The 15,715-nt window shown below is 42.1% G+C and overlaps 1 protein-coding gene across 6 annotated transcripts in view; it reads left to right on the top strand.

The window, feature by feature from the left end:
* Positions 1-15,715, top strand: part of LOC146207467 (intermembrane lipid transfer protein VPS13A-like) — a 122,834-nt gene that overhangs the window by 22,408 nt on the left and 84,711 nt on the right. For all 6 annotated transcript variants that reach the window (XM_084587572.1, XM_084587584.1, XM_084587570.1 and 3 more), the window contains exons 16-23: positions 1,271-1,411; positions 3,210-3,277; positions 4,734-4,812; positions 5,212-5,299; positions 6,158-6,275; positions 11,914-12,088; positions 13,252-13,378; positions 15,126-15,425. In XM_084587572.1, the coding sequence (XP_084443698.1) occupies positions 1,271-1,411; positions 3,210-3,277; positions 4,734-4,812; positions 5,212-5,299; positions 6,158-6,275; positions 11,914-12,088; positions 13,252-13,378; positions 15,126-15,425 (1,096 nt within the window). The remainder of the gene's footprint in view (positions 1-1,270; positions 1,412-3,209; positions 3,278-4,733; positions 4,813-5,211; positions 5,300-6,157; positions 6,276-11,913; positions 12,089-13,251; positions 13,379-15,125; positions 15,426-15,715) is intronic.

Here is a 15,715-nt window from a genome sequence, read left to right as displayed (position 1 = left end):
AGGTGTTAAGCCATTGAGGCATTTTGGTGAAATCTTCAGAGATGATGGTATGCTTCCTTATGCATTTAGAGCATAGCCAGTGTTGTATTTAGAGTGTGGAAAAAATATAGTTGCATCGTGATGAACTGGCAAGTGTGTCAGTTCAGGAAAACTGCCATTTTAAAAATATGTGTAATATGTATGGTCATTTATTCAACATCGATGACCCCATGACCTGTATTCCAACTTTTGTCTCTATCACAAAGGATGTCCTTTTTGGCCAATGAGATGCCATGAAAGGGACATTTTCAATCGACACGAGATGGAATTTGGTCCCACGAAATCTCTAAGTGCAGAATAAGGGGAGGGGATTATTTCTTATGTCCACTTTTATTGAAACTCATAACCATTTAAAGCAATCTCGGTTTTCTTGCAGTCACTTCTGTTTAAAAATGTAAGTCTTTTTGTTACAAAAGCCTAACAACTACCTTACCCTGTTCCTTGAAAATTTCAGTCCGTCACGCAATTTCAGATTTAATTTTACCTAAACAGTATAGAAACGACAGTCTTTCTAAATGTTCAGTTCGGCTAAAAACGCAAACTAAAAAAAAATAATAACAAATTTATTGATTTGAGCAATTGCAATTTTGGGGGAGAATTTCTTTCCCCGATGAAGAACATTTGTTCCATAGGTAGGTCCTAGGTAGGTCCTAGGCAGGCCCTAGGTAGGTCCTCCTGGTCACGTCGCTGGCAGTTGCTTACAGTTTTTGTCACCTTTTTTTTATTTTTGAACTCTGAGTCTACTGCCTGCTTGAAAACTCATAATAATGGGCTACATAGTATAGATAAGTGGTGAGTGCAGCAATAAAATCAAGATCTTATGGAGAATAGTGGCTAAAAATTTTGTCTTTAAAAGTCACCTGATGCGTTTTTTTAATTATTGACCTTGTTGTGCTTTACCTGGCAAGGTGGGTCTTAGAGCTTCTTAATTTGGGTTTTAATGCAGTTCTGCTCCATTCCAATAAAGAAATGAGCATTCCTTTTTTTCAAAATAATATTTTATGTCCTGCATTCCTCATACAGAAAATCATTCAAGTTGCCATCTGTCATGCTGGAAAATTCGCAATACTTTCTGTACAGCAACATTTCAACAGGGAATCATACCTCAAATCACATTTACCTTGATTATTAATTGCTTAAAGAATTGGCCGAATTTTTTTTTTTTTTTTGTAAGAAGTTTGGTAAGAAGCTTTTGGCTCTGCTTTAACATTTTCCCTTTTTGTTATTTCAGCACTCGGTGTCGGAACTGCTTACATTCTTCAGCATTCCAACTGTGTCCGTGTCTGACATTCGCGACCTTGCCGCCGAGCAGCTGAACACGTTAGCAGAGTGGAGCAAGACAGGTCTGCTGCACGCCTTAACACACCGAAAGGTAAGCTTTCATGACCTCCCATGTCATTTTTAGATTGTTGGTTGGAAATCGCTGTAGTTAAGTATTGCAGAAAGATTTCTGAACCCTTGTTTTTCTATTGAAATCTAATTAGCTAAGCCTTTTATGACTCAAAATTTTTTTTTTTTTTTTTTTCACGGCAAATTACGCTTTCATTTTTCATTTAAAAAAAAAACCTCAATGATAACATGTTCAAGAAATATCCCAACATTCGAGTTTACCATTGGATGTAGGGATATTTCCTGAAAATGCTATCATTCTTGACCTTTTATCCTCAGTACAAATCTGTGTCTCACTACTGAATAGTTCACCCGCCGTGGTAGTGCAGGGGTTAGGGCGCTCGACTACCGTACCCAAGGATGCGGGATCGAATCCCGGCCGCTTTTCGATGGAGGCAAAAAGCAAGGCACCCATGTGCTGTGCGATGTCAGTGCACATTAAAAAACCACAGGTGGTCAAAATTTCCGGTGCCCTCCACTACGGTGTCACTCATAGCCTTAGTCGCTATAGGATGTTAAACCCTCTAAAACCAAACCAAACTACTGAATAGTTCACAAAGATACTTTTGCCTTGAGTCTGGTTTCATATTTAGATGCTGCCTTGACTAATATAACTCATGAGCTAGCTGAGGTTGGTCAAACAACAAACAATTTTTAAATGGTTTTTTTATCCTTTGACTTACTTATGCTTTCTCACATTTCTGCAGTTCTGCACTGTTTTAGTAAAACAACAAAGAACGGCTGGCAGTCGCATATCTGTAGTTTGCACTCAGCAAGCTAAATCATGTAGATTACCAATCTTGTACAGGTAGCCACAAATGTTTTTGTACTAGATTTAAAAAGCCAAAAAAGTTTATTTTTTCACAGTACAAGCATGCAGCCACGAAATGAAGGGTGTGTTGTGTGCCAAACCTTGTAACCTGCACAATATACCCATAAATATGAGGTCATGTCTTCAGTCAGGGAAAATTAAGCTTTTCTGGGGTTTCTGCATTTCAACATTAGTTAGGTTCAAAGTTCATTTTATTTACACAGACCCCTTCTCCTATCATAGTGCCTAAAACAGGCAATGCAGGTAACTAATAAAGAAAAAAAAAATTAGTTGTAGTTGAGCTCTAATTAACCCTAGTTGAATTGCAAAAACAATGGCAGAAGCTTCTTTTGCCTGCTACATTATTCCCCTATCATGCCCTATCAGTGTAAGGTGCTACATTATTGGGGACACTTGAGCTCATTCTTTAAGGGCATGACGCGAGAGCGTAAGCTACCAGCCCATGCATAAAACATGCTTCAACCAAGCCTTATGGACGTGCCTGCGTGACGTAGGGGTAACTAGAATGCAGATGGTTCTGGCAGGCTGAATCTGGTATCACCCTCCCATATAAAAAGAGCGTCTTGAGTTGGCAGCTCCTGCCTGTGTCTTAGGGGTAACGTGAATTCAAATGTCATGGCAGGCTGATTGTTTTATGAGGAGACTGTGGCTACACCGTGAAGAGGCCTCTTCAGGTATCTTCACGGCGTAGCTGCGGCCACCCAAGGTCTCACTTTGGCTGTCATACTATTGCTTTCACAATAAAACAAGCTTGTATTCACTGAAATCCTGCACATTTTGTTTTAATCGTATGTTCCTTACTTCACGATGATGGATACCTGTGGGGGCTTAGTTTCGTGCAGTCTTCCTTAAATGCTTTTTCTTAATGCTGCCGTGCTAGTCCTTTCTTTACGCATGCTCAGGTGAAAAACAAAATGCTATCTTTGAACATGTTTTGGACATCTTCCAGACATTCTTCTTCAACATTGAATTCAAGTCCCCATACTTCGTTGTGCACGAACATGGATCATTCCAGAAGTGAGTGCTCTGTTTTCTTCTTCCCTTCGTTTGAGCGATCTCAGACCGGGTTCTTGGAAGTGTTTCTTGGGCTCCCTGAGTGTCTAAATTAACACTCTTCTGACGTTTCTTCTTATTTCCTTTATTTCAGGTGTAATCACAGCCCCGCTATAGTAAACTCGGATATAGTAAATATATATATAGACTCGGATATAGTCTTCCATAGACGACTACATTTTTCCCCCTATATAGTAAAGACATTTTTGGTATTTTGGTAAAAATCGGTTGTAGTAAAGTGTGTTTGGCCGTAAAGATTTTTGCTGGTCCCAGTGACTTTACTATAAAGGGGTTCTACTGTATTTCGCTCTGCAGTAAGTCATTATTGATTTAATTTTACCACTTCTTGAGCAGCTGTATGTCTGTATGCACTTTTTTTATGCATGTTGGGCAAGTGCAGACTGAATCGAAGACACGTGGGGTCTGTCAGCACCTTTTGCTTGTATTTAATAATAATAATAATAATAATAATAATAATAATAATAATAATAATAATAATCTGTCACTGCAGCTAGTTTACAGAGCATTCCGCTAAAAATGTGAAGGAAAGTGCCGTATGCTGCGGAAATGCAGCTGAAGCGGAGTTGTTGGCAGATGACTGACTATTGCCAGCAGCAGATGACCTCGCTGTCTATTCAAGAAAAAGCATTCTACTTCAGTCTCAGGCAGATGAAAAGCCTCATTAAAAGCGAAAGCTGTCACAAGAAACTCCCAGTGGCAAAATTTTTTTTGTAGAAGGAGTTTTGCTGCGAGGGGCTTTTTTTCTTTCTTTCACTATGAGCAAGGTGTTCAATACTGTGAAATGTTTGCAGTAGGAATGATCATTATGAACATGTCTTATTTGGTACAGCTGCATTTGCTTTCAGAAACATGGGTGCTGCTATATTAACATGCCTGTTGGCATTTCATACACTGGTTTTTGGAATTTTGTTGGAATGAAATACATAGGCAGGAGTTTTCTTTCAAAAAATTTTTCTCCTGGCATTCCTTTGTTTCTATATAAATTTCCAATGTAAAGTTGCCTTAGGCCTCAGGCAGTCCGAAAGATAATTTATCTTTGCTTTTTAATTGGGTAACTATGCACTGACAAAAGTTTCTACTTACACTAGGGGAATGCCAACAATAATTTAAGTCCTGATACTAGTATGTGTTGCGGTATGTGCACCATTTCTAAGGAAAATTTTTGCTTTGTGGGAACAACTTGTTTAAGAAAAGTAGTTTTTAAATGGTCCACTTTGAAAGAGGCTACCGTGATATAAAGCATCGGCTGTTAAAGTTGCTCATGGCTGGCAGCATTGACAGTGCATGCTGTACTGCAAGAAATGTGACCGATTAGTTTCTGAATAGCCATCTTGGATTGTCTCTGCTGAAGACACTTCATGTCAACTTAATATTTTTTTATACCTGCGCGTCTTTCTAGGAGTGGCAATATCTTGGTGATTGACATGGGAAAGTTGAGTTTCAAGAGTGATCTCCAGAGTGACTCCCTTCACCTTGAGGTGATTGCATGCTCCTTTCTTCACATGACATTGGTCCAGCAGCAAATGCAATGCTTACATCTTGCATCTAGTATCAGCAAATGAAAATACATGCTAGTATGTGACAGCCACGGCAGTATGCATATGTACAGAATCCTTCCTTTAACTCTGCCGAGCATTGCTAAGAAATAAGACCAGTGTACTATCTTTAGATAGTAAGAGGAAATTTGTTGTGAAGCAGTAAAATTCTCTTTTGGATCAGTTAGCTGTGCTTGTTGCATTGTGTCCCCATGGTGAGAAGGGAGGAAGGGCATAAATGTAGGCAGAAGAAAACACGTTTCTTGTTTCTGCAGGTGCTTTCAGTGTGAGTTACTGCCTCAGGGAATGCTGTGTTGCTCATTTTATGCCGATGCATTTCAGGAGGCAACCAAGATGGAAATTGAAGAGAAGCTTTATGACAGGTTCAATGTGTGCGTCTCTGACATTCAAGTGCTCTTCACAGACTCAGGTCTGCCTTCATCTTTTTCTTTTAGTCTGGTTATAAAAAGGGGAGAAAGCAAACGTTAATGATGCAGGAAAAAAAACAACAACTTAAAAAGTCTTTAAAAATCATGCCTTTCTGGTTGGGCCTCTTAATTCAAATGCTTATTTCAACTTATTTGGGGCACTTGCACATTTTCACGCCATGTGGGAGAGTGTCAGTTGGCCTGCTTCCATAGAGGAGAATGCTAGGTGTTGGGACGGCAAAGAAGTCCAATGATGAAAGCAGTCAACAGCTGGGCGTATTCAGAAATAATGGAAAATAATGTATATACTATATGCACAGCTATGTGGCTAGCTCTTTTTATAATATACAGTAGGGGTTTGCAAGCTGGGTTCTGTGGAACCCTTGAGTTCCTTGGAGTGTTTTTCGAATTCCTCAAGAAACGAAATGCGTGCATGCATGAAACCCTACCTTTCCTACGTCCACTCCATTTTGCCTGCAATCATACATTTAATTGCTCACAGTAGATTATTCTGCCTTTGATTGTTAATTTAATTTGGGCATATTTTGAGATGCCGTCCAGTAATGTGCACTTTTTTGCAATCATGGTTGACAGGAATAAAAAGCTGTTTGGGTTCCTTTAGCCTAGTAAGTTTGAGGACTCCTGGTGCACAGAATCGAGTGGTCTTGTTGTATGCTTCATGTCACATGATCATTTCTGAATCATTCTACCAAGCGGGGGATTTTCCCAGAAATGTAGCTGTCCTTGTGGCTGCCTCACTTCATTCATTCAGTTTTCAGTTTAAGGGAGGTTGTGGCAGTTCGGGTGAAATGGCGCATGCCTCGGCAGACGGAATTGAGCGGTGTGCTGTCTTGCCGCAGGAGACGAGTGGAGAATGGCTCGCCTGCTTCCCGAGTCAGACATGCACCTAGTGCCCAAGATCAAGGTGCAGGCACTCTTTTCCAATAGCGTCAAGCCTGACTACCGGTACTTGCCCAGGTAAGACTTAAGTTGTGTTTATTGGATTTTACCACTTTATAGAAGAGGTATATGTCCACATATCCTTTTTCGTGCAAATCAAGGATGCATGGGGTCCCTCAGTGCCTTTTGAAAACTGTTATGGATGGTCAAGTTTAAAATGTTGACAGCCCCTAATCAAGCATCAGATTGATCGGCTTGGGAACAGTTTTGTAGCAAAAACTGCATTGGCCATGAACGAGGAGTTTCGCGTGGTGGGAGCTGGCGGACGCCCCCTCATCTGGCAGTCAAAAAGCAACCAGAAGATGTCTCATCTTTAATGCAACAACAACATAGCTGGACATAGTGAGTAGCACATCTTAATTCTCCTTCTCTAGCGTGAGGATGATAGTAGTGATGGTGATAGGCTAGTCAACGGCGCATTTCGGCCGAGCGTGTACTCAGCATTGGGCAGGATTGGATTGAGCTAAATTAGATTGGACTAGATTGGTTGGACTTGATTGGACTTGATTGGACTGGTTTGGATTGAATTGGACAGGATTGTTTGAATTCTATATCACTAGAATGAACTGTACTTGATTAAACTGGATTTGATTAGACTGGATTGATTTGGATTGGATTAGAATAGACTGGATTGGATTGGATTACACTGGATTACATGGAATTAGATTGGATTGGAGGGGAGTAGGCAACCTAGCACCAGGCACACATGCTTTCGCTACATATATCCTGGCCTAGCCAAGCTAAGCCATGGCCAATTTTTTAATGACCAAATAAAGCGTTAGATAAATCTTGTAAATAAATTTTTATATCAAACTTTCTTCATTGCTGAGGCGAAAAAAGTGCAGGTTTTCATGCCTTTGCTGCAACGCACTGATTGATGCATAGCAAGTACATAGGTGCTCTTTTAGAGCGAGCGCCCATTCCTGGATTGCATGTAGTAGTCGCCGGCATTGTCGGCACAATGCGCCATCTGCCGTGACTATTGGGTGGTAGAAGGGAAAGATGGAAATACCCTCCCTGCATTTAGGGGTGAGTGGAGAAGCTAAGAGTAAGGTTGTGCAAACGTTCTAAATATCGGAATCGAATATGTTTGTTAGTTATTTGATTTGTGTTGGATTCGAAAAACTGACGAGACTGAAAATTTTCAAATTCGCCGCAGTTTTACTGCTCTGTGGGCTTTACTGCAATGCCTACCCGCGCATACTGTGCGGTGAAGCATCCTCAAAGTGTGACGGGGTTGTATGCATCGCATTGCAAAAAAGGGTAGCAGAGGCCTTCCCAACAGTGTGCGCAAAGCGAATTACTTGATGAAACAGTTTTAAAAAAATGTCGTTCACCTCATATGCAAATAACTATAGTGCATAGGTTCATCAGATATAATTACTGTGATTTAAACGGTTTCTGGCAGTTTCTTTTAGGCCCATTCCATAATTTCAGCTCCTTATTAATTCGAGCATTTCTTCTAGTCTCTTGAAGGCCGACTTAATGAGAATTAGCTCTACTTAGCAGTGATATGACAGCTGTACCTGTTTTCATGCAGGTCCTTCTTGTACAATAAACCAGTATGCAGAATACTGTATGAATCACTACATGCTGAATTTTTCAGTAGGGCATACACTCCTGCACAGTTATAGTTTAGCTTTGTTTGCAGATACCATGAAATAAACAAAGTGAACAATGTTTGGTATTTAGTATTTAGCTTTTTTTTTTTTTTTTTTTTACTGATCAAATATTATATACTATACTTCGTCTCACAATATGTTTGCAGCACTGCTAAAGGTACGGCTCTCTCGTCCATTCGGGACTGCACACACTACATGACCGTGTTCCTGCGCGCCAGTCACCCCGACAAATGGCTCTATCCATGTGAAAGGAGGCGTACTAGTAGTTAGCTTCATTTTGTCTCTAGCAGGTGGCGCTTGATGTCTTTTTGTTCTTTCTTTTGTTTTTGGACAGAGGAATGCCCGTTCCAAAGAAATTGGCCCCACTTTTTTTTTTTGTCGCCACCTGTTCGTATCAGATCCTCGGTTGTCATGTCAGAGTTATTTTCAGTGTTTCTGTCATACGCATATAAATTTATTTGCTCCAGCATGGTCACTTCACAAGCAAGTTGGGTCGAATGCAAGCCGGGGCAGCGGAATTTTGATGGTGGCGGAATGAAAAACAATCGCATGTGCAGCACGAAAGTCAATGCACAAGCGCTCGAAATTAATCCAGAGCCCTCCACTACGGCGCCTGCCATATCTTGTGGGAGATAATATTGTTCTCATTTTCGTTACTTTGGCTGCGACAGTACTGAATGGTTTCGACTTGTGCGTGAACATTTCAGGAATCACGTTTGCACATTTAAGGGGCTCGTCTCATCGTCCTCATCAACTCCGTTCAGTGCTGCTGGTTGTGTCGTCCTCCAGGTTGATAACAATAGCCAGTCCTTGGAACATTATCGATGATGTGTTCCAGTTTTCGTATCACATCTTCCTCACTGATAACATGCTGAACATAATTCTTCCATTTCTCAGCTGTCACTTGCCTGATGCTTTGCCAAACCAGAGGCTCCACGTCTTGGAGCTTAAACGTCTTGTTTCAACTGGCCACAAAACCCTTGTCGCTCCAAACAAGCTCTATCGGGTTCAGTTGGCAGCGGTAAGGCGGCAAGTGCACAACGAGATGGTCAGCAGCTTCAGCGATGCAGTCTACACAGTATCAGTCCCCACCTGTGTTCACGTTGTTGATAAGCTGAATGAGCTTGGCCTTCACCATGTCGCTGCTCCATGCAACATCTTTTCCAGACAGCCAAGCTTGCAGAATGATATGACTCTTTTCCATCGCTATAATGCTGCTGGTAGGTAGTAGTGGGAGAAGTTTCTGGGAGAACCACTTCCCGTAGTGTTCCCTGTTCATTTCCCCGTGGTAGTCGCCCGAGTTTTTCTTAGCTCGGAAAACTTCCGCTGCGCCTTCGACAAAACCTTGTTCACTGCCGCAGTGTGTAACAATGAGCCTGCCACCTTTGCCACTGGGGTTTTGTAGACCGGTCGGCAGTCCGGATCGATGTGCTTCGTGCGCAGATTGGATGGTGCAGTCAGTCCACACTCAACTTCGCGTGTGGCCGGCATTGACCCACGTTTCGTCGGTGAAAAAAATTGGTCTACCCTGGCGTCGCAGCTCCGCTATCTGATGCAGGTACCGGCGGCGACACTGCACAATATGTGTCGCTTCGATTAGCATTGCATTGCAAGAGCGCTTCTTGTATTGAAAGCAGACTTTCTTCAGCATCCTGTGCATTGTCGCTGTGGACACGGTTGGTAGCGAGTCGTCATTTGGGAAATGTGCTATCGTCTTTGCAATAGTTGGAATTTCGCCTCTCTGGAAAAAGCTGTGCACCACCCTCCGCACCACGCTCAGATCAAAATCGTCCAGCTTCTTCGTCTGCTTGCAACCTCTTCTGTCAGCACGCTTCTTCGGTGATAGCACTCGGCCCACCTTCAACGCCTCCGTTGCCCACTGGTAGGGCGTACGCTTGCTCACCTGAGTGAGTTTTGCCATCCTCTTGATGAGCGCGTTCGTACTTGAGCTGCCCCCACTCTCGACAAAAACATTTAAAGCCAGCTGCTTCGCCTGCTTGGGAAAACAGCACACTGTCGGTGTGCGGCACACAGGAGACACAACTGACTCGGCCAACGCCATGTTAGAAAATGGAAACTCACCAGACCTCCGCAGAGCTGTATCCGTACGGGCTTTCTCTGGTAATTTATTCAGTGATTGGAACACTCTCTACTATTTAAATCTACCAGTCCAAGCTATGTTTTGAATTGCTGTTCTTGTTGATTTATAACAGCCCCGCACTGCTCAAACATTTGAGGGACTATTTTTTGCGTTTCCGCAGCCCTGATTGAACGAGAGAGCTGTACCTTTCGCGGTGCTGCAACCATCTTGTGAGACCAAGTATAGAAGGAATTTTTTTTCCCATATTCATGTTCCATTCATATTCAAAAATTCCAATATTTTTAGTCCCCTAGGCAAGAGGAAGGGGGGAGGTCTTAGTTGCTTGGGGTGTGTGGCAAGAGTGAAGGAATGTGCAAACAGATAGGAGCTGTGGCTAGGATAACTTACAGGTTGGCTGCAGTGAAAGGAAGAGGTTATGGCAAGTGCTGATAAATGCTTAACCTGAGGGTGGTTCTACAAGAAGCCGAGGGGTGGCTACTGTGGGAGTAGAACATTATGGCAAGAGTGCAGGAATACACCCCGCAAGGGTGAAAATGAAAGGTGAAGGAGGGAGAGGCACAGGGAAGATCAGGAGGGCAGCGGAAAAAGGGAAAAAAGGAGGAGGATGGTACGGTGGTGGCAGTGTGCATTGTGAGCGAAAAATCACCAGCATACCTCTGGCGTTTGGGAGTTGGCAGGCCATTCATTCATTCATTCATTCATTCATTCATTCATTCATTCATTTCATTCACGCACACGCACGCGCGTGCACACACACACACACACACACACACACACACACACACACACACACACACACACACACACACACACACACACACACACACACACACACACACTGTCAGCCTTTGCAGGCCATTACAGCAGTGGAAGATTGAGTAAATGCGCATCTGAAAGGAGGTGTTACATTTCACAGCTATGACGTCCGACACAAAACACTAGAAAACATACTGTGCACAAAGGAGCACAAATCAGACAGGAAATCAGAACTTTTATATTGGTGTATTACGGTTCAGGTATAATTTCAGGCTTTCAAGAAAGATATCGAGGGAATCATTTTTTACAATGGAATCAGTCAGCATGTTTCATTCTTTAATAGCTCAAGGAAGAAATTGTACTTAAAACAATCATTATGACAAAGCTGCACAGGAATAAACATGCTATGGCGATGTCTTGATGTCCCCTTAGGGTGTATTGCAAAATAGTTTGATGTATTAATATTAAAGTGACATCAATGTTGAAGTGACCATGAATTAAAAGGAAAAGAAACTGCAGCCTTTCTATCTTTGTTCAATATTCTAGACATTTAAGCTTTGCTAATTTACATAATTCGGTTGGTGAATCGGTTCAGCGATATTTATTATAAATGAAACGGGAAGCGAGTTTCATGTCTGCTGTCCAGATGACACGAATGAGTCACGTGGATTGCGGGCATGGAAGCGGTATCGACCGCTGCCCAAGTTGACTGCTGCAAACTCAGCGTCTGCCAAGTGGGGAGACGAGATGGGAATCAAACCCGGGAGCCTCCGATGCAACGTCTAAGCCATGCAAGGGATGCTTAAATGGCTTGGTTACAGTGTGGCTTTGTATATCTATGTCTGATTGCCTTCCATAAAATGTGGTTATTATGGCATTATGCAGCGCATGTTTGAGATATAACAATCAAGAACTGGGAAGAAATTGAGTTCCAGTTTAAGGGTGTTTATATGGGAAAATATAGAGTAGGCTTTCACCACGCATATATGGAAACCTGTCTCTCTTAAGTTCTTTACCTCAACATATTGCAAAACAAAAGCACCGAAATTGCTGCGTGCAAATTTCGAAATTACCAAGTATCATAATGAACAGTCATTTTTCATTCTGCTTTTTTATGTATAAGAGCCCTTAGTAGTGAAATGAGTATAGCCTTGGTTGTCATTCTGTTATCATTCAGGCACAAGCTGAACGTCTCTGTTTCAAGCCTGAAACTGAACCTGTCGGACAGACGCCTTGGCCTCCTTGTGGAATTTGCCCACAACTTTCCGCTGCCTCACCTGTTGGCTTCAGGCGACGCAGTCGATGGCCCCAGCAAGGAGCGCCTGGAGGAGATGGTGTGTGAAGCATTCAAGGTGAGGCTGACAGCTGGCTCTGTTTTCAGCGTATGTGGGAGGCATGTCGATACTGGTCCCTGGTCCAGGCACAGCTGAATGGACGCAGTGCATCAGTGCAGCTTGTCGTTAGAGTCCTGGTTAAGAGGGGTACAGGCACCAAATGTGGCGCCTCTTTAGTAATGGTGAAACTTTTTTCTAGTCTCGGGGCTTGAAAAACAATTTTCTTCAAGTGATGGATTGCACACTGACGTCTTGTATTACGAACGCCATCGCTTGTTTTTGTGGCTGTATGCTGATGTGAGCAAGAATGTTGTATCAGTTATAAATCAGCTATAAAAAATTGTTTACTACAGTAAGTGAATTCTATGTGATTGCCCACGTTTCAATGCTTTTCACATTATTCCAAAGCAAGAAAAAAATCTGTGAAAGTCTGATGTCACCACTCCAATAAAACAGACTTCTTGATGACATGATTAGTAGTGTGTACCATGAGTGGCAGGATTTAAGAATAGGGACACCAAATTTTGGTTGCGCATGCTTTCCTTGGAGTGGTGCACAAAAAAATTGTAAACATGGATTGCCACTGAATTTTTTCTTTCATATTGTTTTAGTTTGAACAGTTGTACGATGGTTATAGCTGCACAGACAAGTTGAGACAATATTGAGGTCATGTAAGACTTGCGAAAATTTCAGTATAATAGCTTTTTGTTCACTTGTTTTCATTGCAGCTTTTGTGGCAGGCTAGCACAAAAGTAGGAGGCAATTGAAATAAAAAAATCTCTGATTTTATTGGAGTTTTTGTATGTTTCACGTGACTTCAATGTCATCTCAACTCATTGGGGATGTCATAACCACCATTCTGTGATTTAAACTGAAATCAAGGCAGTTTGAGAGAAAAATACAGATTTACGAATTTTTTAACAGGTGCAGGCAAACTCTACATGCTCGTCTTTGCATACAAATGTCTCACTATCCATTAAAAAAAAAAATAAGAAACATGCAACCAGAAATCTCATGTCACCACTCCTTTAAAGTCTCGAAAAACATTATACTGCCCTAAATGGCTGCACCAATTTGAAGGCAGTGGTTAACGTTTGTTCAGGCACATCGTGTTTTTGGCTCGATACGACATTCACTGTGCCTTCAGAGTGCCTACGAGTTTGTGGCATTTTTTTCTCTAGGCTGATGAAGACACGAAGATCGAGCCCTCAAGCCAGGAATTGATGCTCATAAAAAAGCATGTCACTCAGGCGCCAATATCTGCAGCAAGCAGGCCATCACGATCTTCCACTCAGCTTTCCATTGCTGGTACGCATTCCAATTTATGTCACTCTCTCTTTTCACGCTAATGCTATGGTGGGACTAATAAATAAGGTCTGACAATAAAAGTGTCATTTGGCATCAAACTAAATGCAAATGGGGACTATACAGGCACCAAACAGCCAAGCAAAAATATTTTATTGGAGGGACATACAGATAGCACAAGACTGGGTTATTTGTAGTGATTCATATTAGGTAGATCACAGTGCAAAAGAAGGTCAGACAGAGACGACCAAGCCGTTGCTTCGCACTGTGTTCTACTCAATATGAATCGCTACTAATTAGCCCATCTGACTATCCACTACTAATTGCAGAATTATGGGAGAGGCCTTTGTCCTGTAGTGGGCTTAGTCAGGCTTACTTAGAGGATGCTATGCATGCATACATTACTTGCGCTCCTGACGAGCAGTGACTACTTTTAAAGGATGACCAGTTCCATTTGCTTTTGTTGTCCCATTTCAAAAGTCCTGTTTGTGTTTCATTGGTTGCCAATTGTACAGCAGGCAGGAACGTGTGCTGAGTATGTGGCCAGGACATTTAACTTGATATCTGAATGTAGCCTTCAGGTGTTGGAGTATTGTGTGTATATGGGTCTACAGTGGTATGTGACAAACTAAACTTTTAACATGTTTGCTGCTTCATCTGATAGGAATAAAACTTTAAATGATTTCAGATTTTTAGTTTATTTACTAGTTGCTAATCACTGTTCTCTTCAAATTCTGAAGTCTGTCTAAATTCTTTTGCTTTAAAAATGGAAAGCCAATGAACTCATTTCCTATGTTTTAACATAATTTTCATCTTTTTAATTATTACTTTAGAAGCTTCAAAAAGAGTGCTTGAGTTAAGTTTCCTATAAATCCGTAGCTTCTGTAACTGATGCAGAGGATAGCATCATGCCTGCAGAGACTTTCCCACAATGATGACCATCATGGCTTCAAATTGAGCTGCCATAAAATAGCCTGTTTACTTCTGTAGGCTTGGTTTGTAGCCTTGCTGTATATTGAATTATTTGGATGACCTATGTTTTTTTTGTTTTTTTTTTTTTTGTGCTGTGCTCGTTTCTAACATTATTTATTAGCATAAAATGACTAATCATTGCATTAGAATTTAGTAGGTTTTTGTAGGCATGCCACGGCAGATAGCATATGTCCGGTTCTCGATGGCACGAAAGAATCTTTTCAGATTAGAGTAAGGCGCAGAAAAGCAGAGTTTTCCAACCTAATTCGCATGGAGTGCATTTCTTGTTCACTTTATCTACAGATTATCTGCTGTTTTTTATATCCTGCAGTAATTTTGTGCTCTCTGCTTCCTTTGTAGAAGTGCTGGGTTATACATCTGCTTCCTCTAATTATATGTAAATGTAAATGTCAAACCAACTACCTTCTGCGGATGGGTAATGTTACTTGCCTTCAGTCAGTAATTACTCATTGTCATGAGCCTTCAGCTGCCGATTTCATGCGTAAGGCTTGTGACACTCTGTGATGGAACATAGCAGAAGCATGTGCAGGAACAGAAATGTGTGGGCAAAAGTGTGGCCAAAAGAGACACACACATGTGCAGTACCAGAATATAGGCGTCATTCTTGCCCTGCCATTTGTTTTTTTGTTGCACTGCAGTGGACTTCATTTTTAATCAAAGCCAACGAGCCCGGCAAAACCGTTATTCTGCTTTGTGTTCAAGAGCATGAGGTTTTCTTGTCAGCATGGTAACTGCGTACATGCATTGCACACCTCAGGCTCAGACCAATACCTGTCAGCGTCTGACTACTCGGATGAAGAACCAGAGGACTGGGGAAGAACGCTGGATGTGCCAGGCTTCGACGACAACGTGTCAGCCAACAACACAGTCAATTCATTGCTGCGCTTTGTGTTGGGGGAGGTTGCTCTACACCTGGCACGGTCGAGTGACCAGGCAGACAAGCCATATCTGATGCTGCGTCTGGACAAGCTCTGTGCCGACGTTGCGCTCATGGAGTACGGCCCGGCATTCCAGGCCAGCATTAGCGGCATCTACCTCGTGGACAAGCTTCACATTGGTGAGCCGCATACTTGGTGCTTTTGTGCCGTGGGACACTGGCGACATCATCATCTGTTCGCTGTCACATTTTCTCCATTCTCTAGATTTGTCATCAGTCATGCTTTTACAGTGATAGCTGTTAGTTGCACCACCATCCGGATTCATGCTGCTGGCGTAGATGTCCACTTGTGAAGGAGTATGAGGGGAGTAGGAAAGGAGTCTGCAGTGTTTCTTCCTTTTGTTGAGGCTGTTTTATGACAGTTATAACAGAGTGCAACAACTATTTCGGCATTCTCGCATTGCAACCAT

The sequence above is a fragment of the Amblyomma maculatum genome, chromosome 1, assembly GCF_055883805.1.
Source record: "Amblyomma maculatum isolate TAMU_Amacu chromosome 1, ASM5588380v1, whole genome shotgun sequence".
In the NCBI taxonomy this organism is placed as follows: domain Eukaryota; kingdom Metazoa; phylum Arthropoda; class Arachnida; order Ixodida; family Ixodidae; genus Amblyomma; species Amblyomma maculatum.
The sequence above is the reverse complement of the archived record's forward strand: the minus strand, read 5'-3'. Positions and strand labels throughout refer to the sequence as shown.